This window comes from Nematolebias whitei, chromosome 7 (genome assembly GCF_014905685.2).
Source record: "Nematolebias whitei isolate Nwh7 chromosome 7, NemWhi1, whole genome shotgun sequence".
Lineage (NCBI taxonomy): Eukaryota > Metazoa > Chordata > Actinopteri > Cyprinodontiformes > Rivulidae > Nematolebias > Nematolebias whitei.
In genome coordinates, this window is record NC_056504.1 from 11880533 (window position 1) to 11906731 (window position 26199).

The 26199-nt window shown below is 41.3% G+C and overlaps 2 protein-coding genes across 2 annotated transcripts in view; both read left to right on the forward strand.

Annotated features, from left to right (window-relative positions):
- Positions 1-1152: 1152 nt before the first annotated feature.
- sfmbt1 (Scm like with four mbt domains 1) lies at positions 1153-21700 on the forward strand. Its single transcript, XM_037678630.1, has 21 exons — positions 1153-1289; positions 8462-8528; positions 8620-8714; positions 8907-9150; positions 10076-10164; positions 10790-11042; positions 11693-11790; positions 11958-12059; positions 13347-13506; positions 13906-13988; positions 14722-14848; positions 15574-15687; positions 15814-15856; positions 15939-16006; positions 16129-16268; positions 17132-17241; positions 17553-17728; positions 18698-18876; positions 18955-19179; positions 20080-20208; positions 20342-21700. The coding sequence occupies exons 2-21, from the start codon at positions 8504-8506 to the stop codon at positions 20480-20482; spliced, it is 2601 nt and encodes an 866-aa protein (XP_037534558.1). The 5' UTR covers positions 1153-1289; positions 8462-8503; the 3' UTR covers positions 20483-21700.
- A 351-nt stretch (positions 21701-22051) lies between these two features.
- The window catches only part of LOC119411713 (store-operated calcium entry regulator STIMATE), a 17385-nt gene continuing 13237 nt past the window's right edge, over positions 22052-26199 (forward strand). Inside the window, exons 1-4 of the mRNA XM_037678629.1 lie at positions 22052-22527; positions 25491-25539; positions 25606-25701; positions 25805-25926. Of these exons, the coding sequence (XP_037534557.1) occupies positions 22359-22527; positions 25491-25539; positions 25606-25701; positions 25805-25926 (436 nt within the window). The 5' untranslated portion in view covers positions 22052-22358. The remainder of the gene's footprint in view (positions 22528-25490; positions 25540-25605; positions 25702-25804; positions 25927-26199) is intronic.

Sequence of the window (26199 nt, forward strand, 5' to 3'; positions counted from 1 at the left end):
TTGTATATATGTATTTGTGAGGAGCTACTTGTAGCTGCAGGTAAAACCACACAGTTTTCTCCTTGTGTGTACCGTAGGCTGTTGCATCAGTCCAAAATCGCCATGTTTGACTTAAAATAACATATATTATGCATATTGTGAAAACAAGGGACAGGAAAATGTTATACTGAGCCTTCCACCAAGCCAGGTCAAGTGTTGGTAGTGGCAAAATACTGAGCAGCCTATCACCAACAGCTGTAATGGTATCAGTCAGACCAGTAACTGCACTTTAAGTAATTAAGTACTGCACTTTACATTTCTGCTTCGTCCAACCAGAACCCTGTGACCAGCATCTGTAATTAATTTAACCTAAACTGCACATAAAACTTCAGACCCTAAAATGGGCCAAATGCAGCCCTTGGGGCTCCCCAGGGCTGTGTGTTGAGCTCCCTCCTGTTCACTCTGCTAACGTATGACTGCGTACCGACCCATCCAGGCTGTCATATTGTAAAGTTTGCAGACAATACAGCGGTGGTGGGATGCATAAAAAACAATGATGAGTCCAGCTACAGGCAGGAGGTGGAACACCTGGAGAGCTGGTGCAGGAAGAACGTGAATAAGACGAAGGAGATGGTCATGGACTTGAGAAGGAATAAACACACCAATATAAAAATCCTTGTATTATGTCTTCACAATTCCTTTTATGATTTTATGTTTTCACAATAATGATTTTATGTCAACAATTTCCTGTGGGATCAATAAAGTTCTATATTATCTTATGTCTTGATTGAAATAGCCCATGAACCCATGGTTAAAACAAGTTTTTTTTTATTATTTAACTTAGTTTTACACCCTTGAAACCCCTGGTTTCAGAGAAAAATCACACTGAGTGGCTGAAAGTTGGATTAATAAAGCAGTTACAGGCTAAGAAGGTACTTGCATGTGCATTACATTACACTTCCTTGCATTAGTACAATCATTTGTGTTTTTTGCAAAACAGGAAATTGCTAAAACTAGTTTTTTGTTATTGTTGTGAAAATTATCCTGTTAAGTTTGAGCAAAAAGCCGCAGCAGAGAGACTAAATAGACGCAGACTGCTGATCCCAGACTTCAACACTGCCCATCTGTATTTACTTCACACGTAAAAAACAACAAAAAAAAAAAAAAAAAAAAAAAAAAACGAGCGTCTTATTTTGAAACATCCAACCGGAAGCTCGGCTTTTCTTGCTCACGCGGCTTTAACGTTTCAACGAGCGAGCAGGCGGAGAGGACCACGGCATCTAAAAACGACTTGGAAAAACTACTTGGAGGTAAGGCTGGAATTTTGCGACTAAATATTCACGTGCTCCGCGTTGTTTGGCACGAACTCCTGTCGCTGTTTCGCGTCGTTGCGGCGCGTTCGTCTTTTTTCCCGTCTCTCAAAAAGATGAGTCGGCTTCGGTCGAGTGTAAGCGCCCTTCTTATTTGCTCGCGAGCTTTTGCTCCTCTGGTGCACGAGCCGCCGTGACGTTCAGTAACTTGACTCGAACGCAGGCGATTTTAACCATGTGTCCCGGGAGTCCCGCTCGCTCCGGTTTAAACTCGGGTTCGGGTGTTTTATGTATTTATTTATTTTTCTGTTTACGAGGAGTGCGTTTGGGTTGCGCGTTGTTCTTCTGGGTGAAAGTTAGCGCCTGTGGTGTCTCTGCAGAGGCGTTCACGGCCCATCTGTCCCTGAATGCAGCGGTGAGTCCCACCAACAAGCAGCGCAGTCTTTTAAAACTCAAACACTTCTGGGTTTTCTCTGGAAATTTCCACTTCTCTTCTCCGGCCTCGAACCTCTTTGTGTTTTCAATACGAAGCCTTACATAATGAAGGTGGCACGAGCTCAAACTCTTAATGCGGGGTTTAAAAGCGCATGCTGCAGGACGCAGTTTGTTGCCTCGTTGCTTTTATGTTCCCACCTCAGAGTTGATGCGACATCACATTATCCAGCTGACCCCTAACTTCCCATGTTGTGCAACTTGAGTGCTCCTCTGTGCGCGCGCTGCCGCTCCGCAGAGGCTCGTGTGTGTGTGCGTGCAGGCGCCTCACTGACACATCTGTCATTTGAGCATGTGAGGGAGAGCAACTGTGCGCGTCTTCATTTCAACCTCCTGATGAGTCTGAAGTTGATCTGAGCAGGTCAGCTCCTATTCTCAGTGTTTAACCCTGATGGTCATGAAGAAGAAGTTAAAATCTCCTGAAGTGTGAGGGGGAATGGAGAGTGGTGAAGAAGAGAGTCCAGGCAGGATGGAGAACGGTCAAAGGAAAAGTTTACAAGAGAGTGGTGGGACCAGCTATGACGTATGGTCTGGAGACAGAGACATGGACAAAGAGGCAGGAGACAGAACTGGAAGTGGTGGGAATGAAGATGTTGAGGTTCTCCTCAGAAGTGACAAGGATGGGAATGTGAGATCATCAGAGGCACAGCACAGCATGAACAACTGAGATGAAGTTGGAGAGTCCAGACTGAGATGGTTTGGACATGTCCAGAGGAGGGACAGTGGGTATACTGGTAGAAGGATTTTGGAAATGCAGCTGGCAGGAAAAAAGACAAAGAGGAGATGTATGGATGCAGTTAGAGAGGACGTGGAGGTAGTTGGAGTGAGGAGGAGGAGGATGACTCGCTACGGAAACCCCTGATAAAGGAACAGCTGCATGAAGAAGAACAAGGTCTTTAAACCTGCGTCTCGTGTCTTTACCAGCTCTTTAACTGTAATGATGAATAAAAGTGTGAGGTTTACAAAGCAGACACACCTGGACTGTATTTCTCAGCAAAGATCGTTGATTTTTCTACACAGCCTTGAAAAGTGTGGAAAACTGGCGTTTTGATTTTAGTTTCCAGGTGTGGAAAAGTATGGGGGAACGTGTTTACTTGTTGACGGACGCCGGTATTGCAGCTCGTCTGAGAAAACTCCGGTTTCCTCCCGGTCATGTTAAATTATTTAACAATAAATTGTCCCACGGTGTGAATGTGAGAGTGAGGCGTGTTGTTTGTCTCTGCGTGTCCCTGCGATGGACAGGTGGCCTGTCCAGGTTGTCCCCCGCCTCTCCCTTTGCTGGAGACGGACTGCTCCCAGTAGCCCCGCACAGGGAAGTGGGTAAATGGTAAATGGACTGTCACCTTTCTATCTTATCCAGATATTCAAAGCTCTTTACAACATGTTTTATATTCATACATCACTCTACTAGATCTATACAAAGATTAATCAGAGCTTTATCACATCATACTCTGATGGGACACACATCGGAGACGATGAGGGGTTCAGGGTCTTGCCCAGGGACACTTCAGCATGTGACCGCTGGTGGAATCGAACCTCCAACTCTTGCATTGGTGGACGACTGCTCTAACCACTCAGCCACAGCCGTCCCAGTAAAGAAAATAGATCCACAACACTAAACTGCACCGCTGTATAAACCTGCAAGTTTAGTAAATTTAAAATGACAAATCAACATTAAACTAGTTGAAAATAAGTGAAACTCTTAAAATATGAGTCTGGAAAATTATGAATTTTAAAATGGAAGGTGTGTTTGAATTCTCTAACTAAACATTAATGATTTAAGTAATTTAATAAAACTTGGCTGAATCAAAAATGTAGACTACATTTTAAATTAATTTAGAAGTCCAGACGTTTCTTTTTCTTTCTTGTCAGATTTCGGTGCAGTGAACGTACAACACCAGCCCAGTGGTGTCAAAATACACAAACAATAGTATATTTTTTAATTTTCATTTTACGCTGGTGATCACTGATGAGCACAACCACGCAATACTACACAATGTCATTTTATTTAGTAAAATTAACTAGTAGAGTGATCAGAAAGCACCCGAGTGTTTTAAATTCTTGTATTTTTAAGACAATGATTCATTTCTGGTGATTGTGAGTTTGTAGGAGGATGCAACTGCATAGGAATTAAAACTGAAGCAGAGCTAAAATATATATTCATTTATTTTTGACTCTGTAAATGTTTTTTTTTTTTAGCTTTAGCTGTTTCTTGCACATGTAATGGCACCAAACTTGGTTTCTATGCAACAAACACAAAAGAGGGCAGCGAGTGCTGAGCTGGAGCGATTTGGAGAAATAAAGTGATTCTGAGTACTAGTTGATCGCTGTATCCGTCGTTAACATTTTCTTTCATTCTAGACCAACTTTTTGATGATAACCATAAATCAGCACTTTCAAGCCTCTGCTCACGAGGTGCTGCTTTGCCTTACCTGCTCTTTAAAAAAAATATAAATCAAGTATTTTTTTTGTTGTTCCTCGTGTTTTGATGCACATGCAGCACTCAGTGTTATTGAAAACTTATTCTTGTAAATCAAATCAGGGAAAAAATACAGTTTATGTAGTAAATGCATGATATAATGTAGCAATTGCATTTAAGGCTAGGCTGTGGATCTCTGTTTTGAAACCCCCCCCCCACACACACACACACACACACACACACACACACTTAAACAAGATTAAAGAAGGTAATACCCTCCTAATTAGTATAGGCATCTATCAGAATGTCTTATGTCGCTGTTCCTCCTTTAAAGGTTGTTTCATAGTTTCAAGTGTTTGCATCGCTCTCTGCACTCACAGAATGAAGGATTCTGGGTATTTATCATCCTCAAACAGACTTAGTCTTCTTAGATGATGCTACATATATGGTAGGTCTGTTCTCTGGTTCTTGGGGTATTTTGCTAACACAGCTAGGCCTGTCACAATAAACAATAAATTGATTAATCGCACGATAAATGGAAATTATCGACTTCGTTTTCATTTATCGGCTTTCTCGTTTCTTTGTGTCTCTCTCTTTCTATTGAAGACACTGGATGACGAAAGACTCAACTCTGCTCTCCACCGACCCCTCCCTTTCTCCTTTCTCTTTAAAATCTGTTATAACGATCCAAAATTGCATTTTTGGATCGTTAAAAGCAGCTAAGCTGAGAAGCTAAGCCACGAGCTAAGCTAACAGGCTGACCTCGGGGGGGGACAAGACAAGACAAGCTCCGTCTTGTCGAAGCTCCAAAATTCATGGTCGAAACCCGTGCCTTCATGTAAAAAGTTGTTTTTCTGGACTGGTTTACTGATTTTTTTCAATTAAAAGTTTTGTGTGAAAAATGCTATGCTAAAGAGCTCAAACCACACAGAGTGTTCGCCATTTTGAGAACCGAAAAAAAAGGAACAAGCGACAGCCCATGTCACGTCAAGAGGCCTCCCTCCCATTTTGCTTAGAGAGACGCACTGCTCGGTCCCTCACTATCCATCCTTCAGTTCAGTCTTATACTGCCATCCGGTGGTAAAATAAGGTACAACACTCAAAAATTAACCAACATTGCTTCTTAAATTTGACAGTGACTAATTATTGTCAAATTTCAAACAATATTATCGTTTATCGCAATAATTTAGGAATTAATCGCATAATTTGTTATCGTGGCAGGCCTAAACACAGCAGTCAAACACTAACAAACCCATCATCCACCTTTCGCCTCCTCAAACCTGCTGATCTAACAACTTCCTGTTGTCTGTGCATCGTGCTCAAACTAATGCAGCAGCCGTTTGGACAAACTGCTAAATCCTGTTCAAGAGAGCCGGCACAACACCTGCAACATTTCATGGCAGTGTGAGGACTCACTTTTCCTCCACCTTTTGTCTCCGTCTCTGGCAGCAGCACTGCACTGAGCCAACTTTACACCATCGGAGTGATGAATGTAAATATCTCTGAAATGGAAGCGCAGAGATTGTTTGTAGGGAGTTTATAGGGTGTCGGGTGCAGATTGGAAATCTATTAAACTAATATTTAAATTAATCCATGCAGCGTAATCTTTGCTTAACAGGTTTATTTAGCCCTAACTTCCAACTCTGTTGTTTACATAAAATAACATAAATGAAAATGCTTTTTTTTTTTTTTTTTGAGGAATTAACTAAACAGCAGGTGAATGTCTGAATGCGGATAAAGGCAAAATAAATATGGTATTGTTTGTATAATAAAAACAAAATGCAAAAGGAAACTTGCTTATCACAATTAAATCTACAAGTAAAAAGATCTAAATTTTGATCCCATTTCTAAGACGAGGTGCGTGTGCAAGAACAAGAAAAGCTACATATATTCTCATATTTGCTGCTAAATGGCTACAGTCATGTCATGATGAGCTGTTCAGCGGAGTTCTGCAGGTTTGTCTGTGTGTGTGGTTCTTGTCAGATTGGGTTCCTCACCCGGAACGTCAGAAGTTGAGTTTTTTTTAGCAGAACTGCTCTGCGTGCTGAGTGCTGATGAGAATATGACTCGGTAAGTGCTGTAAAGAGGATGCAGCGTGGAGCTCAGCTGTCTCCGAGTGCCTGTGTGTGTTTGTGTGAATTTGTGTGCACGTTTGACCGTTTCTCTTTCAGCTTCAGTCGGAGCGCCGGCTGCAGTGAGCTGTGGTCCACGCAGACCGTTCAGTGGGTACGAAACAGGGAAGTGGTTCTCTTCCTGTTTGCACTGCGACTGTAGCGGCTGGTTCTTCTGCACGGGACAACCTGCTAAAAACTGCAGCGCAGTCTGATGGAGCAGAGGCAGCGACAAGATTTATCTGGGAAATTACTGACGTGTTGTGATGCACAGCCTTAAATGCATTTGGTTTGTGGAAATTGTACACTATTTAAAATGTTTTATTTGAGCAAATATTTATCCCAGAGCAATCTATTGTTCTCCATTCAGTTTCTTTAAAACCATTGTTTTGTCTATATTTCTGCTACTCTTAAGTTTGTCTAGCCTTTTGCTATTGTTACTGACTTTTTGTTGTTTTAGCTAGTGCTTTGCTGCTTTTTATTTAGATGCAGCTTCTCTAGTTTGTCTAAAATCTCTGAATGAATAAATAGTTTTACACGGTGAGCTCAGTCAGAGCATTTTAAATACAACTTTTTTTATTTCGGGTCTGTTTTTCTTCTTACCCTGCTGCTCTTTTTTTCTCTTCTTGTGTCAGAAAAGTGACCCCCACCTCCCTCCCCAGGACAATGAGGCCCTCTGGTGTGTGCGTTTGTGTCGGAGGGAGCGGGGTAAAAGACAGAGAGGGTCTGGGTGCAGGGTCGTGGGTGAAAGGCGGCGCTGATCCCAGAGGAGCTCCGGGGTCGTGGTCGGGGAGGGTGGGGGCAAGCTTGCGACGGCGGGCCCCTGTTTTTAATAGAGATGTCAGATGTGACAAAGACGAGTCTGACGGGTCGACTGAATGGAGTGGAGCTGACAGAGCGGCAAACGCTGTCACGCCCAGCGCTGCCTCCTTTCCCGCTCACACAACCTCCGTTGTTGAGATAACTTATTTCATCTGCTTTTCACGGCGTCCTGGGTCAGCATCTCGTGTCAAAACGTGACGTGTGCGTCCACATTCATGTCAAACCTCTGTTTGAATCTTTACATCGGTACAAGAAAAGGATGAAGGTTTTGGAAAACGAGTTTCACAACTAGAAGTGACTTTGGTGAGACTCAATTTTCCGGCTAACACCAACCATCTGGTGCTTCTGAGGCGCTAATTCCAGGATGAGAACGTCGCCGTTTGAATATTATTGTTCAAATTTTGGAGCGTTGTTAAATGAGACCCAGCACGCCTCGAGTTGAGGAGTTCAGAGCGTCTGAAACAACGGCTCCGTTTGTTCTTGTTTTGGCACCGAGTGAAGAAGTCAAATAGCTTTTATGTCTTAAGTTTGTGTTTCCTCTTAAAGGTGCAGGTCACTGTAATACTGTCAAACATTCGATTTTAAAACTAAAGTACAAACTTTGCTTGTGAGCGTTTGAAAAATGTGTCAATTTCTGTTTGTTGCACTTTTCCATATATGGCCATTTTCTCTTTTTTTTTTTTTTTTTTTTTTTTAAGCAAATTTCTCAAAGTAAGCATCTCCTGTGCCAGAAAAAAACAGAACATCTTCCATACATAGATGTTAACAGTTTCTGTAGGTTTGGTGTTTGTGGGGCTATGTGAAAATGGCTGTGTGTGATTTTTGGTCCTTTTCGAATTGAAGCAATTTAGTCCTTTTTTAACGTACAGATACTCAGTATTACACTTGCATACAAATGCATGTGATATTTATTTGTTGTACCCATGTTTGTCAGTGTCTTGAGAAGTTTTTGAGTCCATACTGTACAAGAATGTATCCTCAGAAAAATAGATTTTTTTTATTTTTCTGTTTTCCATTTAAAAAGTATTCGTTTGATTTTGAAAATTATAAATGCTCTGCGTTTTCATTTTCAAGCTTTATCTGATGAAATAGTAAAAAAAAGGCATAAAAACACAGAGGAATTGCAAATGCAATCTGGCTTGTGTGTTGCTATAATGCAGAAGTATCACTTATATGATAATAATAATATTTCCAATAATATAAGTTATTGATTATCCTTAAATCACATTTGGTTTATTGATTTTTCTTTTTCACCAAAGTTCTGGACCAGTTTTTTTCTCTTTCTCATACTCTCTGGTTAACGGTCCTCCTCCTGTGTTCCCTCTCAGAGCTCCCAGTCTCGGCCTTGAAGGGGTCGGCGGGGCACCAGCATGAGCCAGGAGACGCTGGAGTCTGGTAAGGGCTACTCCTCGAGCAGCTGTGTGAAATCACTTGGATAAAAATGTTGGAAAGAAGACGTGAAAAGAGATGGATGCCACTGTTTCAGATGGAGAGTGTGCTCAGGATGTGGCTGACTTTAACTGGGACGACTACCTGGAGGAGACTGGAGCCGTGGCCGTGCCCCATCATGCCTTCAAACATGTAGGTGACCACCTTCACAGCTGACGCACGCCTGAAGAACTGTTAGCTTTGCTTCTGTTTGAAGGCCTCGTTAAGCTTAAAACAACTATTAGTTTTTGTGAAATGCTACTTTAAATCTGAAAGTACTTCAAAATGTACAGAGTCCACTTTAAAAGAGCTCTAAAGTAAAGTGTGTCAATGTTTCTGTCTCAGGTGGACCAGGGTCCGCAGACGGGACTAACCCCAGGCATGAAGCTGGAGGTGTGTGCGCGCTCAGAGGCTGACAGTCCGTACTGGGTGGCCTCCATCATCACCACATGTGGCCAGCTGCTGCTGCTGCGCTACGAAGGATACCAGGACGACCGCCGCGCTGACTTCTGGTGTGACATCATGACTGCAGACCTGCACCCTCTGGGCTGGAGCCGGCAGCACGGCAAAACCATGAGGCCGCCCGAGGGTAAGATCCAGAGTTAGACCTGTGCCAGAGAGAGGCATCAGGGTTTAAGAACAAAAAACAACCGATCAAGAATAAATTTAATTCAGATTCTTTTTGGTGAATAAGTTTTTTTTACTGTTTGGATCCATATTTAAATGATAACTGAGTTAAACACTTCTTGTTTTGTATTGGCATCTTGCACATTTTGTGAAAATATAATTTAACGGAGAAGACTAAGAAAAAGTTGGACCACTGCAGCAGCGGGGTGTCTCCAAAGTTTCTCCTTCAAAAGACTAAAACATCCACCTCTACTATAAAATACTACGTTTTTACATGTTTCTCCTCGTACTTGTCTTTTTGCAGATTCATTCCTTCTGATCAATGTGCTGATAGTCTTCCTGAAACTAATTTCACACTTTAATAGGCACTCGAGCTTAAACGCGTTTCTGTCCATTACGTAGTACTCTCCACATCCTCCTTTTTTTTTCTCTTTCAAATTTGCTCATTTTTAATCTATAGCTGCAACTCGCATTACGCATATTTTATCGAAACGTTTGTTTACAGTCAGAGACAAACTCACATTTGCTCCGACTTGTTTCTGTCAGAGTTGCCTTTAGGAGAAACTGAAGTTTACCTTCTGATCTTGTAGTTTTTTTTTACTAATAGTTTTGTCTTCAACTGCTAAAACACATTTTTCTCTGTGGGTTTTAGATCAACTTTGACCTTCCAGTAATAAACACTTTCAATATCTGAATACAGTTTGTGTTTATAAAGTCACTGCATCTGAATTTGACCCTAGTTAAAATCAGTTCTTTGTGATGAACTCTTGTTTGTTTCAGATTGTGCACTCTTTCTCTAGACAAAAATACTAGTGTAATCTTTAAGACCACTTAGCTTTTTTTTTTTTTTTTGGTTGTCAAATTAAACTGTGAATCTTCCACCTCAGGTGTGCGTGAAAAACATCCAGACTGGGAGGCTCTGCTGGAGAAGGCCTTGGCTGAGGAGTGCAGCGCTCCCGCCAGCCAGCTGGAAATGGTAAGGGGACTGTGCAGCAGGTGTCTGTCTAAAATATAACTTACAGCCATGAAGGAAAGTTCACTGTAATCTGATTAAATTGTCTTTTTATGGGTCTAAAACAACATTATCAGTGAAGATTTTAGAAAATGTTACCACAAAGCTGATTGTGTTCACATGTATTTGTTTTAATTTCCTGTGTGTGTGTACTTGTAATAGTCTTTATGTTGTTGAAGCTCTTGTCTGGCGTCTAATCCCAACACTGAAATGATCAAACCAGCACCTCACCATGAAAATGTCTGTCTGAATAAGTTTCTACCTGAACTAAATCACATCTTGCTTCTATACCCTCTTTGTTTTGTGCAGCCCGCATGAAGTCTAAAATTCGTGTCTCTGTGAGCTTTAGTGTGCACCTCCCAGGCTTTGGTGCTGAAAGTGAATTCAGTGTGGGACCAGCCTGTGACATTCTCCCGTGTTATTAGTTCACTTTCAGCCTCTGTGCTTCGGTTCTCTCACTTAGTCATGCAGCTCATTCTCTCAGTACAAATTCCTCTCACAACCCAGGCGTGCGTTTGTGTGTGTTTGTGTAAGTGCGCGTGCCATCTACTCCTCTTTTACGACCTCTCACACCCTCTCTCCTCCCCAGCCCCAGCGTGGCAGAGACCCAGTGGAGCTTCTGTGCGCGGGCTGCTACGTGGAGCTCCAGGACGGCGCCGACCCGGGGCTGGTTTGGGCCGCGGAGGTGGAGGAGAACGTCGGAGGAAGGCTGAAGCTGCGACTGCTCGGCACCGAGGGCCTCCCAGACACACCCGCCACACTCTGGCTCTTTTATCTCCACCCACGCCTGCACCCACCCGGGTGGGCTAAAGAGCACGGCTGCACCCTGAGGCCTCCTTCAGGTCAGCGGCCTTGACCTGGTCGAGTTTTAGAAAGGAAACTAGATTTCTGGGTTCATTACCGAAACAGGGAGACTGGTCAAACAGTTTCAGACATTTAGAGTATGCTAAATACTAAAACACAAACGGTTCATAACCAGAAAATAGCTGTTACCATTTGTGTTCTTCAAACAAAGGACTTAACATTTTAAAGTGACCCACTCGACCTTGAAATTAATTTTCTGTTTGCGATTAGGGTGATCATTTTTAGCTGTCTGTAAATACAGTGTTGTTAAAATGCGAACCGTAAGAAGCACCCATCCTGACACAGCTGATTTATCTTCTCCTGCCACAGCAGCCGAGACCTTATTGATATTTAATACCCTGCTTTTATTCCAGTTTTTGTTTCTTTGTGTTTGTGGAAACTGTTTGCTGAAGCTAATAAGAGCCCAGAACAAGCAGTGGTACTGATCCAAATAATACCAGTGTTAGTTTAATCCTAACACAAGCTTTTTTTTTGTCAAATGAGCATTCAAATTTAATAAAAGCATGTGAAAAATTAACATTTTTTTCTAGTTAATAAGTTCTCTTTAGTCTTAATCATGTCTGTAATCGTAGATCTTTGCTGGGCTTTTCTCTCCAGCAGCTGATTTATGCGTTTTTATTTTCTTCAGAGCTCTTGGCACTTCGGACTGAGGTGGAGTGGGAGGAGGTTAGACAGAGGATAAGCAACCTTCCTCAAGATGAAGCTCTGTCTGCAGAGTTTACTAAGGTTATCTCAATACTAATTTTATTTGTTTTTCCTCATCTGAGTGCCTCCTTTTTTCACCATTTACACTTGGGCAGGCCTCTGCTGAGCTAAGAGTTTGCAAATGCATAAAAAAGTGAGAGCTAAGCTTTTGAAAATGTCCCACAATGTATGTTTTTGGTGTTTTTCAGGATCAGCCTGCCATTGCTGATCATTGTTTCAAGGAAAGGATGAAACTAGAAGCTGTTGACCCTGCTGCACCTATTTCCATCAGGCCTGCTACTGTCGCCAAGGTAACAGTCTTTCCTGTTTCTCCTGCGGTGCGATGTTTCACAGTTGTTTGCTGTTTTGTTTGCTTCGGCTATTAATATTTTTTGTTCGTTCCCAAATGGACTTCAGTCTATTGATTTGTTAGTGCACGTTTGAACACGAGTGAAACTGTTTGATTTCCTGTGACTCAAGCAGAGCAGGTGATAAAGAAAGCAGGGATGCATTGATTGCTCAGCAGGTGACCAGAATTGTTTGATTTTCAGCATAACTGGTGATCGACTGATTACGCACTGAAATATATGTATTTATTTATTCATTTGTTATATTTTTATCAAAGTTAGAGGAAACAAAAGCTGTACAGGAGGCCACTACAGATAATTAGGCTGCTGTTTTCATTTGTAGTTTCTGCTGGTTCTAATTCAAGTCCACTTGTCTACTTTATGAAACCTGGTTCACATACAGTGTATTCTCTGAGGTGTACAAATTACTTAAAACATATCTGGTTTATAAATAGACACTTTATAAAGTGAATTTCATTTGCACAAAAACTTGTGTACAGTCATTTTTCATTCAACCTTTATTTATACAGGCTAGTCTCATTGAGCCACAAGAGACACCTGTTAATCTGAAGAACTTTATTTTGCTATATTCAGTAAGAGACAAAGGCCCTGTATCCACAAAATTATAATCTAAAAAAAATGGAAATGTTTCTAAATATGAACCAGCTTTTTTTTTTTTTTTTTAGACGAATCAAAATCAGCCCAAAATAAAATTGAAGGCAGTTCAAATGTTTACAACAGAAACAGCTAAAAAAAAAAAAAGGGTCTAGAAAACTCAGGGTTCCCAGTGACTCTGGAAAACCTGGAAAATGACTTTTACATTTCCCAGACAGGAAAACCTCATTTGAACACTGATCTGCTGATTAAAATATGATCTTTCCTAATGTTAGTATTCATGTATCATTGAGTCAGTGTACATGGTACATGTGTCCTGACTGACTGGCTGTGCTGGCTTTTTAGTAACCAGTGTAATCCAGTATAAACAATTATTAGGAATAATTGACATATGCATGTACCGCAGGCTACAGTATACTTCCTGTCACTTCTAAATGTGACTCTGCCCACCGCCTAAAACACTAACATGACCACAAGTTCTGAGCATTTTGCGTGACTGAAAACTCTCCTGGAACGTCACTCTCAGGGAAATTTGTTTTCATGAAATGCTGGGAAGCCTGAAACTGCAGCCGGTGTGTCTTTAAGTTAAAGCCCAGAGCTGTCGTTTGACGAAGCCTCATCCTTTTTGTATTTCAGGTGTTCAATGAGAAATACTTTCTGGTGACAATGGACGACCTCTGTGGGATTGATGAGTCCGAAGGCGCCGGTCGATCCTTCCTGTGTCACAGAGACAGTCCAGGGATCTTCCCGGCTCAGTGGAGTCTCAAAAATGGGCTCTCCCTCTCCCCCCCACCAGGTACGCTCTGTCGCACTTATCTTTCTGTTACAACTTGTCAGTGGTTACAGATTCCAGTATATTAAAATTCTTTAAAATCCTTGAATTTTAATGAGGTATTCCAGGTTTTAAAAGGCTAGAATCTCAAAGTGTGTACGTATTGTAACCAAATTTGTTTTGTAAGATATTACGATCCCAGTCTGCTCATTTTGTACGGTGAAAGTTTGATTTCAAAAGCTGTTGGTACAAATGGTCTCTACCGTACTGAAAGCACTAACATTGTAGGGTGTCCAAAGACATAAAGTTGACCAGATGTTGCAGAAGTTTCCAAGTCAGACACAGTTATAATGAACAAAACGGGCTGATTACATCATCTTTCTGTCTTTCCTGTCTTCTTTGTGTTTGTTTTGTCATAAACAGGAAACCAGGGTCCAGACTTTGACTGGGCAGATTACCTGAAAAAGTGCGAGTCCGAGGCCGCTCCTCAGCACTGCTTCCCAAACGTGAGTCAACTTCTGTTCTACCAAACATCATTTAGTATTCAATCAGTCCATGCTGTTAAAAATATTTAATTAAACCTTTTTTTTTGGTAAATAAATGATCTTTTTCCACTTGTGAAGACTGCATTTAACGTGTCTCAGTATTAAATTCTGCTTTTCCAAATGAAATTAATTGGACTTAGTTGAACTTTGTAAGATCTAAATGTTTTTTTGTTTATGATGAAATCAGGCAAATGTATTAATCATATCAGTAAAACGGCTATTTTTTTAAATATAAATGGGTTATTTCCCTTCAAAGACAGAAAAATAAACTGTCACGAGAAACCATAGATTTTATAATTTTGGTGCTGCTTCCACTTCAGGACTCAGAAAGTGAACTCTGCTCTGTTTACTGTCGGAGCTCATAATTTATCTGCTCAGACGTGTGAGCTCCGCTGCTGGAAGAGTAGTTTAGTTGTGGAGGTTTTGATATCAGTCTTGAAGCTTCTCTTTAGCTGCTGATAATAAATGGTTTAAATGGTGCTGTTCAGTACACGGTGTTCTTCTTCTTTGACAAATGGTTTGTCAAAAACTGCAAAATACTGAAACTCTTATCAGCTTGACTGACATTATAATGTTTGCAGTGAGATGGAGTTGTTGGCAGGTGACGGACTCCGGTTTCTATTTTTTGTATTAAGAGAGAAATTCCATCAAACTGTCTTCAAGTGTGGTTTGATCCTTCCTGTTTGTTTTTCAGGATCAGAGTGAGCACAGCTTTAAAGAAGCAATGAAACTGGAGGCTGTCAACCCGCTGTCACCTGAAAACGTTCATGTGGCCACAGTCACAAAGGTCAAAGGGCAATACGTTTGGCTTAGCCTGGAAGGTGAGCTGGAGTCATGAAAGAATGGGTTAAGTTTAGCTAAAAGTCTCTGTACTGTATGAGCAAACAGTGGCGTGAAGATGCAGCGTTTTGTTGTTTTTAGACGGCAGGATTCAGATGTGAAAAGTTCAAATGAGATCGTGTTGGATCTGACATCTAGAGAGAAATGTACACACATCAGTGTAAAACACACGTTCATGGCTCAACAGCTACAATTAGAGCATAAACAACTCTTTTGGTTATAGATAAAAACAGAACAATTTGTTCACTGATAAATTAATCCATGTTTTAAAGTTTGCTTTAACAAGATGCTAAATTACACATCAGTCAAATTTAGTTACTACTTTACAGCTTAGTAATATGAATTAAATACATTTAGCCGTTAAGCGCCACCCATTAGTTGATGAAACACCCTTTTGAAGCCTTGAGGACAATACTAAACTGCACCTACTTCTTAAGAGCTGTATTTACCCCCTCCATGGTCAAACTTTGTCCATTTCCAACAATCTAGCAACTAAACTGAATCAAACAGACTGAGGCTAAAGTCTTTAAGTTTTATTTCCTAAAGCGTTAGCTAAAGAGGTTAAGATGTATTTTTTCACAGTTCTGCTTAGAGTGGTCGTTTGAACTGCAGGATGTTTAGGCGTGTGATCAGTGAGCTTACGGTCTTGTTTTGGCTCCTGGGTAGTGGAAGAGATTATTTAATCTGTGTGTGTTTGGTTCTGTAGGCCTGAAGCAGCCGATGCCAGAGCTGATAGTTCATGTGGATTCTCTGGACATGTTTCCAGTCAGCTGGTGTGAAACAAACGGCTACCCGCTGGTCTACCCCATCAAGCTCCCAGGTACACAACATGTCAGCTCATTAAATTTTCACTTTATGAAGATACTTCGATGAGAATATTACTGAAACGCGTATATTTTAAGAAACAATTTACAATTACCCTGACGTCAGAACTAATATTTTTCAGTCGAAAAAGAAAGAAAAATTGCAGTTGTGCAGCCAGAGAAACAGTGAGTACAGCAGAGGGTTTATTAGTTCAATGTTTCAAATAAAATCGGTCTGAACAGCCTTTTTTTTCTCCTAACTTTACAGCAGAACGCCACCAAAGTCTTCCTCACCTGATGCAGTCAAACAGCAGATGACAAACCAGTCTGAGACAGGTGAGCACGTTGTAGGAATCAAAGCTCAGGTAGAACTGTGTTTACTGGTTGACAGTGCTGTCTGTTGTATCATATATACATATTTACATATAATATAAAATTAGATTTTAATTTTTTTACAGGCCAGGGCAACGGAAAGTACTGCTGTCCCAAGATCTATTTCAACCACAGGTGCTTCTCAGGTCCTTACCTTAACAAAGGACGCATTGCTGAGCTGCCTCAGTTCATCGGACCTGGAAACTGTGTCCTTGTTCTAAAAGAGGTGAGGAGGCGTGTTCATCTGAGTTTGATGAGAATAAATCATCTTTAGTCTTGATCTTGATTATTATTATTTCCACCTAATGTTTTCTGTCCATCACTTGGACTTAAAGTGAAAACTATTTTTTAGTTTCAAGTCATGGTCCTAAGATGATAACTTTCTGTGTCGTAGAAACAAAGTGAAACTATAAATGTTTTATTTTTTTAAACTGTCATTTTACTTTCCAAAGTGTGAAATGAGTCTCGTCCTTCCATGGTTAAATCTACAGGGTGGTCAGGGAGTTTTGACTTCTGAGATAAACAGGACACGATATAAATTACACTGACAATCCGTTTCATCATGAACGTAGACATCTGACATCAATACTTCTGCCTCAGGTTAAATAGTTCCAGTGATGAGTAAATATTTAAATTTTCCTTTTTAAGTTCGATGACGTGTTTACCGCTCTATCTTTTTCTGTATGTTACAGTTTAGCTAATTTACCAGTCTAAGCTGCTGTTTTCTTTCCAAACATTTATTAGCATCGTCGCAGCTAACGACACTACACACACCAGGCCCCATGAAAACAAATTTCTGACACATTTTTGTGTTGCCAAAGTATCATAGCTACAATAATAGCTGTAAACTGTTTATTACAAATGTTCAGTGAAATTTATGTATATATATAATAAAAAAACAAGAAGTTCTTGTTAGCTTACTGTTGGCACCCAAAGTAGCCACATGTAGCCACTAATTAAAGCTGTCTGTGACTAATACTTTGTTGAGGATTTTTGGTGCAGTATGCCTCAAACAACAATTTGTTGAAGAGTAAAATTAATCTAGTTTTCCTAACTTGTGCCACTTTTCTCTTCATGCTTTGTCTCCAGGTTTTGACTCTGCTGATAAACTCTGCGTACAAGCCCAGCCGAGTGCTGAGAGAGCTGCAGCTGGACCAGGAGAGCCGCTGGCAGGGCCACGGAGAGATACTCAAAGCCAAGTAAGGAGAAGCACTCGGTAACCCAAAGCTCCTCAGAAAACGTGCTGGATTAGAAGAAGTGCTCACAGCTGGACTTTTTAAGGAGACCTGCTGGAATAAAACCCTACTAGAAGCACAAATAAAAGTCTTCACTAAAGGAGTGATTTATTTATTGAACTTAGAGGAAATGTTTGCGCCGACAAATTTAACAGAAGCTTAAGTGATTAAAACCAGCAGGCACATTTTACTTCTTGTTTATAAAGTGTTTTATTCTGCAAGTTTATAAAAAAAAAACCTACTTTTCTTTTTCTTCTTCTTCTTTTAAATGTCAGGTACAAGGGAAAGAGTTACAGAGCAACGGTGGAAATTGTTCGCACTGCAGACCGAGTGGCAGACTTCTGCAGGAAGACCTGCATCAAACTGGAGTGCTGCCCAAACCTGTTTGGACCACGCATGGTTCTAGAGCACTGCTCGGAGAACTGCTCTGTCCTCACCAAGACCAAATACAGTACGTGTTTTACAGAATACAATATATAATTATCTGACTGCATTCTTACTTAAAGGGGTAAAAAATGTTTTAACAAGATTTTTTTTTGCAGCCTTTGAAGTTAGCTTCTCACTTTTCCAGATACTTTGTTTTGTTTGTGTTTATAAATGTATGAAGTGTCCTGTGGAGCAGATTCATCATATGATGCAAAGCGACAAAGCTTTAGAATTACTCTGAGTTGACTTTTGTTTCAAAGAAGAGACATGATTTTTAGAAAAACTTTTTTTTTTTAATCTCATGCAGTTTTTTTTTATCTTTTATTTTTTTACAAGAAGTCACATATAAAAAAGTTCAGTCAGGTTATCTGGACGGTTTCTTTTTTGTTGTTGAAATGTTGCGTCCTTCATCCAGAGGACTTCATCAGTCTGAGGAGCCACAAACAAGCTCAGTCCCACAAGCAGCACACCCACGTAGTGGACCCGCATGTTTTGAACCACTTGGCTAGGCTAGCCACGCTGCCTCGGAGGAATTGACGGGAGAGAGGGCGGGCCCCAGAAACCATCTTCTCGCCAGCAAACTGGTTGGTCCACTATGTGGGTGTGCTGCTTGTGGGACTGAGTTTGTTGTGGCTCCTCGGACTGATGAAGTCCTTTGGATGAAGGAAGAAACGTCTCAGCAAAAAAAGAAACCATCCAGATGACCTGACTGAACTTTGTTGGATTTTTTACCTGGATTATTGAGCATGAACTTTGAAGGTGTCACATGTTTTTCAATGTTTTTTGCAGCTGCACCACGGATTTGGGGTGATTAAACAAATATTTGATTGCACATTATTTAAATCACTGCTGGATTATTTATGATTACAGTTGAAATTTTTACAAGTTTTCTTAGAAAACAAAAATTAATTTTAAATTATCGCCAGCGATATGTTGATTCCATTAGCGCTGTTAGCTGCGTTATTTTACAGAAGGTATGTCACTTTCTCACCAGCGTATTACTATGGAAAGAAAAAGAGTAAACGTGTTGGTCGTCCTCCTGGGGGACAAACTAATTTAGATAGCGGTGTGAAGAGGAGAGGAAGGAGGAGGAAGAGGAGGAAGCAGCTGTTTGTCCATAAAAAGAGGCGCTCTTCGGCTTCGGTGGACAACACCCCTGCTGGGTCTCCGCAGGTAGGAGAAACACATTTTCTTTGTTAGGCTACATTTAAACGATAAAAACTTAAATTGTGCTCGTATTTTGTGCTACAGGGCAGCGGGGAAGAGGAGGATCTGGATGAAGATGACTCCTTGAGTGAAGACACTAGCTCCGAGATGCTGGATGACCTCCAGGATGATTCTGAACAGTCGGTCAGTAAATCTCATCCCAACACACCATCCCCCTCCCCACCAGCAACACCCAGGCCCTCGCGCAGACGCCGGAAACCCTGCTCGCCCTCCTTCTCTGATGATGAGAACCACCCGCCTTCACCCAAGGTAACAGAGAGAACGTTATTTTTCACAATTTTCCCTCATTGAAAAAAGACAATTACCGTATTTTTTGCCGTACACGTCGCCCCGCCCTATAAGTCGCATAAGTCCAAATATGTCTAATAAAGTAGAAAAATCCGTAAATACATCGCTTCACCGTATACGTCACATCTATTATGTGTCACCATGGACACGTCATGTTTGTTACGCGTCACGGCTGACAACCAGGAAATGTGGGCCGATGTGCCAAAAAACGATTGGCTGCCAAATGTCGGTCGCGGGAGCGTGCACGGGAGGACTTTAACAAAAATTTAACAAGATTAACATTTAAAAACAATTAATTTGTTTGCTCGAAATTATATTAAAGGTGTGTCTCAGTCTAACTTTTCCTTAATAAATGCACCTCAATGGTCAAATCAGCTGCATTTCGTCGGGCGGCGCAGCAAAATGAATCTGATTTGGTTGCTCCAGGCAGACGAAGGTGGCAGGCCATGGCAAGCCAATTATGTCATTAATAGCCACATGGTACAACAGCATGCCATACTACTCTGCTCTCATCTAGTGGCTGAAAATGGCAATGTTCAATATTGTCGGTCAGAATGAATGAAAACGCTCATATCTCAGCCAAAAATTGGTTTATAAATATGGGGAAAAAAACATAAATATGTTGCTTTGGCCTGTAAGTCGCAGGGCATGAAAATTATGCACAAAACTGCGATTTATAAGCTGAAAAATACGGTGCATATCAAGCTCTAATGTTTTAACATTAAAATTCTGCTTTAGTGAAATAAAGTGTTTTTGTGGACTTCATTTAAGAAGCTCTCAGTGAGACTCAAAGGACGTTTGTGAAATGTTTGAATGTGATGTTCTGAGTTTTTCTGCCGCGCTGCTCCTGTGTGTCTGCAGGCGTCAAAGGTTGAGCCTCCTCAGAAGTTGTGTTTGGACACCAGCCCACTGGAGTGGAGCGTTTCTGACGTGGTTCGCTTCATCAGGACCACAGACTGTGCACCTCTCGCAAGGATTTTCTTGGATCAAGTAAAATAAAAAATAAAAATCAGACTAAATAGCCTTTGAGTTATAATTTGACGTTTATAAATGGTCAGATATTAAAGTGATTAATACAAATCTTTATAGAAACTTGGTCTCACTTGAAAATGTGTGTTTGCAGGAGATTGACGGGCAGGCGCTGCTGCTGCTGAACCTTCCGACGGTGCAGGAGTGCATGGATCTGAAGCTAGGGCCGGCCATCAAGCTGTGCCACCACATCGAGAGGGTCAAACTGGCATTTTATCAACAGTTTGCTACGTAGTTGATGGACAAGTTTTATGGGACGTGGCTGCATCCTGCTTTGCATATTCTTTCTGGGAAAACATGGAAGATGTACAGCTTTGATGGGTTTTCTTAAAAAACAAACAGTTTTTAAGAATCTGTTCACACAAACATGGTTGGTGAAGCAACATTTCCTGAGCCTCAGGGACAAAAGAGCCAAGAAAAAGGATCAAAAACATTTTGTAAGCTCACTGGGTGAAGGCACAAAGGAAGAGTGGAAGACGCGTTGATGCACAAAGGTTTTAAAACATGAGCATGAACTTGGCACCCTTTGATGTTCATATCTAACCTATTTGAGTTTCTTAGTTCCTTCATCTTTCTTGTCCTGGAGTAGAGTGAATGAGCATCACTCCTGCAACTGTTGATATGAGCATTTGCATTTTCTACCTTATTTTAAGAAGTTAAAGTAGTACATGTCATTGTTTGCCCAAGATTATAATGAATCTTCTGTTTTCTGTTGTGACCTTTAAATCTACAGATAGTTCCCTTGGGTAAGCCCACATTGGAAGCCAGTGTACTGTGCTCAGTTGCTGTAGACTCAAAAAACCAGTTGAGTCTGCCTTTCCTCAGAAATCAAGCAATCAGTTGCATCAAATAATGGTTAAAGGAAGCGCTAAAAATAATAATTTGATAAGTTAAAAAATGCAATAATAGTCTCAACACATTGCTGGTAATGCGTTGACTTGTAAGCATGCAACATATTAATTTTCTGCAAATAATAATTTTTCTTTAGATTTTTCAATTTGTTTTTTGTCCTGCAATATTTCAGAGGTTTCCAGTGAGGATCCTGTGATGAAAGCACACGCAGAAACACGTGGTGGTTTACTACAGTGCATGTTTGTACATAATGTACATATTTAAATATTTTAGTGCAACAGGGTGATTTGAAAGAAAAAAATATATTGTCTGCATAACAAATGTGTAAATGTCCAAATTATACAATATATTTGCACAGAATAGACCTAAACTTTCATACATTAGGTTAAAAAAAATTGAGTCAAATCCGCGGAGTAGTTTTAACAGACTGCAGTTTTTAAAAAGCTTTTGTAATTTGTTATTTTCATGTAGTGTGATTTATTGTATTAATTTTGTCTTCCATTGTTTGCCAATTTACTTGTTGGTTCATTCGTTAAAAGGAGTAGAACAAACTTATTTGATGTTTGAAGATCATCGCAAGTATTCAAAAACAAAACCCGCAAAAATAAAAAAAAAGCTCAACCCGGTTGTTTTATTTCCCAGCATGCAGTGCGCGGCTACGTTGAGGTCACGTGACCCAGCGCCTGTCAACTGGAGAGGACAGCTGTGTCGGGAAGAAGCTGCAGAGACGCGACCTGTGACCTGGTTTCTCACGTTTCATGTTTCACCAGAAAGTCTCAAACCACAGTGCGCGTGTTGTGTAGCGCGCGAGGAACGCTCACTTTGCTTTGTTGGCTATTTTAGCTAAACGTAGAGGAGGAGCTTTAGCTGCTAGCGGGCTGAGAAGAACATCTGGACCGCTTGAACCCTGGATGTTGTGTCCGGGGGGACATTTATTTTAATTGTTGGCTGTCGTGGACTTTAACTCGCCTGGTCGTCTTTACATCGTCGTGTTTAACTTGGCTCCGTGTTAGCCTTTCCTTTCTGAGGTTAGCATGTAGACAGGAGTCCATGTTTTGACCAGCAGGTGCGTTTGGACTGATAACTCGGAGAGCTTGTCCAGCTCATGGCCGTGTGAAGCACGATGAGAAGGAGTTTTCAGACGAGGATGCCGCCGTCGTTCACTGCAGACCGTCCTGCCTAACCTGCTGACCAGCATCTACAGGAGACTGTCTCTGAGAGGGGCTGTAGTCCTGGATCTGTCTGTAGGTGGTGGAACCATGGCCGGGGATGGGAGTCTACCTGTGGTGTCTGTCGCCAACACGTCTGTGTCCACCAGCCCGACCCCGGGCACTGATAATCGGGGTTGCGAGAATGGCGCCCTGATGGACTCCTTTGGGATTTTCCTGCAAGGCCTCCTGGCTATGATGGCTTTCAGCATCCTGATGTGTGAGTATGGTGTCATTTAACATCTGGATTAATGAAATGTCATGGTGATCTCAGCTGGCAGAGCTAAAGCCCACCCCTGAACAGAAACAGTTTTGATCCACAGTGGCAGGTGTTGATAGTTGTGGTTCTCGTGTTATTTTTCTCCAGGTTTCCAGACGAGCTTAATGTCCTCCTCATCCCAGCTTCAAAGGGCTCGGCTTCTTTAAATGTGTCACTTTTTGAGCAGGAAAGGGGTTTCAAACACAACCCACAGCTGAAACACCACCACGGTTGAGTCAGGTCCTCTGGACAGATTCTTCTTTGTTGAAACGTTTCGTCTTTTATCCAGAGGCCTTCTTCAGTCCTTGTTTGTTTACATCCATACATCCACAACACTTTGCATACTGCCAGCTCTGTAACTAACACGTCAGTCAGGGACGAACAATAGTTCTTGTGCACTGTGAGCGCAAAGCAGTCTCCTTTCTAATAGTTTATTCGTGCTAAGCATTTTTAGTTATTTCAAAATAAAACGACATGCACAAAACGTTAGATACGTTCACTTAATCTATGACGGAGGTGACATTTAAAAGAGTGGCATTGAATTAGGGAAGTAATGGCGAGGAAGAGTTTACTGTCATGACGAGCGTTAGAAGTTCCCTTGAACTGAGCACACGCCTGCTGATTTAGGCCAAGCTTTGTAAAGCTCATAAAGAATTAAAAGCCTGATTGCTTGAAGGAGTCGACCACGCTGTAGTTTGCAAGATGGGTATATTTTGTGAATGACTCGGCTTTTGCGTCAAATTTTTGCTCGCTGTTCGTAAAACTGTCCGAATTATGGTCAGTTTTGTTAAATCACCGAGCTGTGGAGACGATCCTGAACTGGAACGACTGCGGACGTAGTTGTACAAACGATGACTACTTCACGCGTCGTTAAAAAAAGTTTTACAACTCACTGTTGATGGTTACAGAGAGATATTTGTTTTTTAATTTTCCTGTGTCCAGATGTTGTTTTTCACCTCTTCACTAATTTGACTTCCTCTTCTTCAGACGGTTCAGACAGATGAGTTGAAGTCGGCACAAAGGAAACAAAATCCTCAGCGAGAATCGCACCGTCAGCTGTAACCTAATTTAAGAAATCCTAGCCTTTTGTGCTGGAGGTGCAGCTCAGTCAACAGGACTGTTCCGTATTTATTTTTCCTCTTTGTGTGCAAGACAGACCAGTGGGCAGAAAGAGGAGGTCGGCCTTACACCCAGCTGCAGCTCAGGGTGTGTTGAGTCAAACTGAGGTCACAACTTGTAAACTTAGCTGGCTCTTTAAAAACTAAAGCACGTCTCTGGTACGTGTCCGAGCTGCAGCTCAGCTGAAGTTTCGCAGGTTTTTAACGACGTGGTCGGCGTCATCGTCGGTGGAAGCGTCGCAGAAAACAAGCAGCTATTGTGAAGAAGAGGAGGAGTTTAGTTTGTGTCTCTGCTGCACGGTGAACAATGAACACCCTCACAGGGACTGCACATGACTGGTTCAAGTGATAACTTCAAAACATAATTTACAGCTCAGTGGTTTTATGAATATTTAGACTCTGTAGTGCCTTTTATTTACCTTGTGGTGCTTTGTACAGTGTTACACTACGTCACCAGATTTAAGGTTTTATGCTAACAAGGGAATCTTTAATATCTTATTCCTCTTTTACTTTCATTCCGTTGAAAATACAAGAAATCTAAGCAAATTGTTGTCTGCTGTGCTTTCCCTTTTGACTTTAACTGCACCTTTTCTGTTTCCTGTTGATTAGAAATAGCTGATGATGTAAAAACGTGTCACATTTGTGTAAGATCGGAGAAGCGAGTAATTTTACTTGTTGCTTGGTTTTTGTTCTGCCATAATGAGCCACACGTTTTTATTTTAGTTTAATGAAAACAGAGGAGGGTATCTTTAGTTAACTCTAACCTCTGTGATTACTGTGTTGTTCCCCCTAGAAGTCATGCTTTTTGCATAATTTACATGTCCTGCGACTATAGGCCGAAGCAACGTATTTATGTTTTTTCCCCATATTTATAAAACAATTTTTGGCAGAGATGTGACCGTTTTCATTCATTCTGACTGGAAAAAATTAAACATTACCATTTTCAGCTGCTAGATGGCAGCAGAGGAGTATGGCATGCCGTTGTATCTTGTAACAGGTGAAAGTGGCTGTTAATGACAAATTCAAGTTCAAGACAAGAACAATTGGACTTTTATTTATTATACTTTATTACTTTTATCTTGAACTTTTTTGAATTTATCATGTCCTGGATGACTGAGAATCTTCACCAGCTATTAAAGACACAATTGGCTTGCCATAGCCTGCCACCTTCGTTCTGTTCGCTGCTTGGAGCAACCGTCAAATCGTCTTCATTTCGCTGCAACGTCCCGGCAAAATGCAGCTAATTTGACGATTAAAGTGCATTTATTAAGTAAAAGTTCAACTGAGACACACCTTTTCTATAATCTTGAGCAAACAAATAATTGTTTTAGGTGCTTGTCTTGCTAAATTTCGAAGAAACGAGCAGCGTTCCTCCTTTTTTCTCCCCTCCTGCACGCTCCCGGGAGCACCGAGGCAGTGAATGCTTTTGAAATACAGCTGATTTGACCGTTAAAGTCCTTTTATTAAGCAAACGTTAGACTGAGACACACCTTTACTATAAAGTCGAGCAAACAAATAGTTGTTTTAGGTGTTTATCTTGTTAAAGTCCTCCCGTGCACGCTCCCGCGGCCTCCATTTGGCAGCCAATCGATTTTTGGCACACCAGCCCATATTTTCAGGTTGTCAGCGGTGACGCATAATAGATGCGACGTATACAACGAAGCAACGTATTTATGGATTCCACTTTATTAGACATCTTTGGGCTGATGCAACTTATAAGGCGGTGTAACGTGTACAGTGGAAAATATGGTATGTGTAATTTTAATATAAAATCCTCCCGGCTCATTTCTACGCTTTCCTTCACAGTGAAACGCTTCAGGGAGCCCAAACACGAGAGGAGACCCTGGAAGATCTGGTAATTTGTCCAAGATAAAGGCCTCTTGTGAATATTACTGGGTGGACTCAACTTGTGTCTCTGCAGGTTCCTGGACACCTCCAAACAAGCGATCGGGATGCTCTTCATCCACTTTGCTAACGTCTACTTGTCAGACCTCACAGAACAGGATCCCTGCTCACTGTGAGTGGCGTTCTTCACAGCATCCTGCAACAAAAATCTGTTAAGTCGAGATGCTTTAGGTTTTTAACTTAACAGATGTAAACATGTGTACGTTTCTCCGCAGATACCTCATTAACTTCCTTTTGGATGCCTCTCTGGGAATGTTGCTCATATACACAGGAGTAAGAGCCGTCAGTGCTGTTGTGGAGTGGAGACAGTGGGACTCTCTGCGTTTTGGAGAATACGGTAAAGTCTGTGCGTGGATGAGGGGGGGGGGGGTAGAAGTGCAAGCAAGGTCCTAAAATATCCAGGGGGGGGCAGTAGTTGCTCACAGTGCTTTTCTATCTTACACAACATAGACTGGTTGATGTCACAAAACATTTAAAAATTAGCTGAGAACTGAAATCTACTGGAAATCTACTACTGGTTCTGAGGGTCCGGTGGTCTGCAGGGTCTTCACAAAACTCCAGACTGGAATATATTTAAAAATAATTGTCAAATAATCTTTTTTTTTTTTTT

Bases quoted from the DNA above. Each gene is read 5' to 3' on its own strand.
- sfmbt1 (XM_037678630.1), top strand. From the start codon at position 8,504: ATGAGCCAGGAGACGCTGGAGTCTG. The intron at 13,507-13,905 runs GTACGCTCTGTC...TGTCATAAACAG, and splicing joins CTCCCTCTCCCCCCCACCAG to GAAACCAGGGTCCAGACTTT. The intron at 16,269-17,131 runs GTGAGGAGGCGT...CTTTGTCTCCAG, and splicing joins GTGTCCTTGTTCTAAAAGAG to GTTTTGACTCTGCTGATAAA.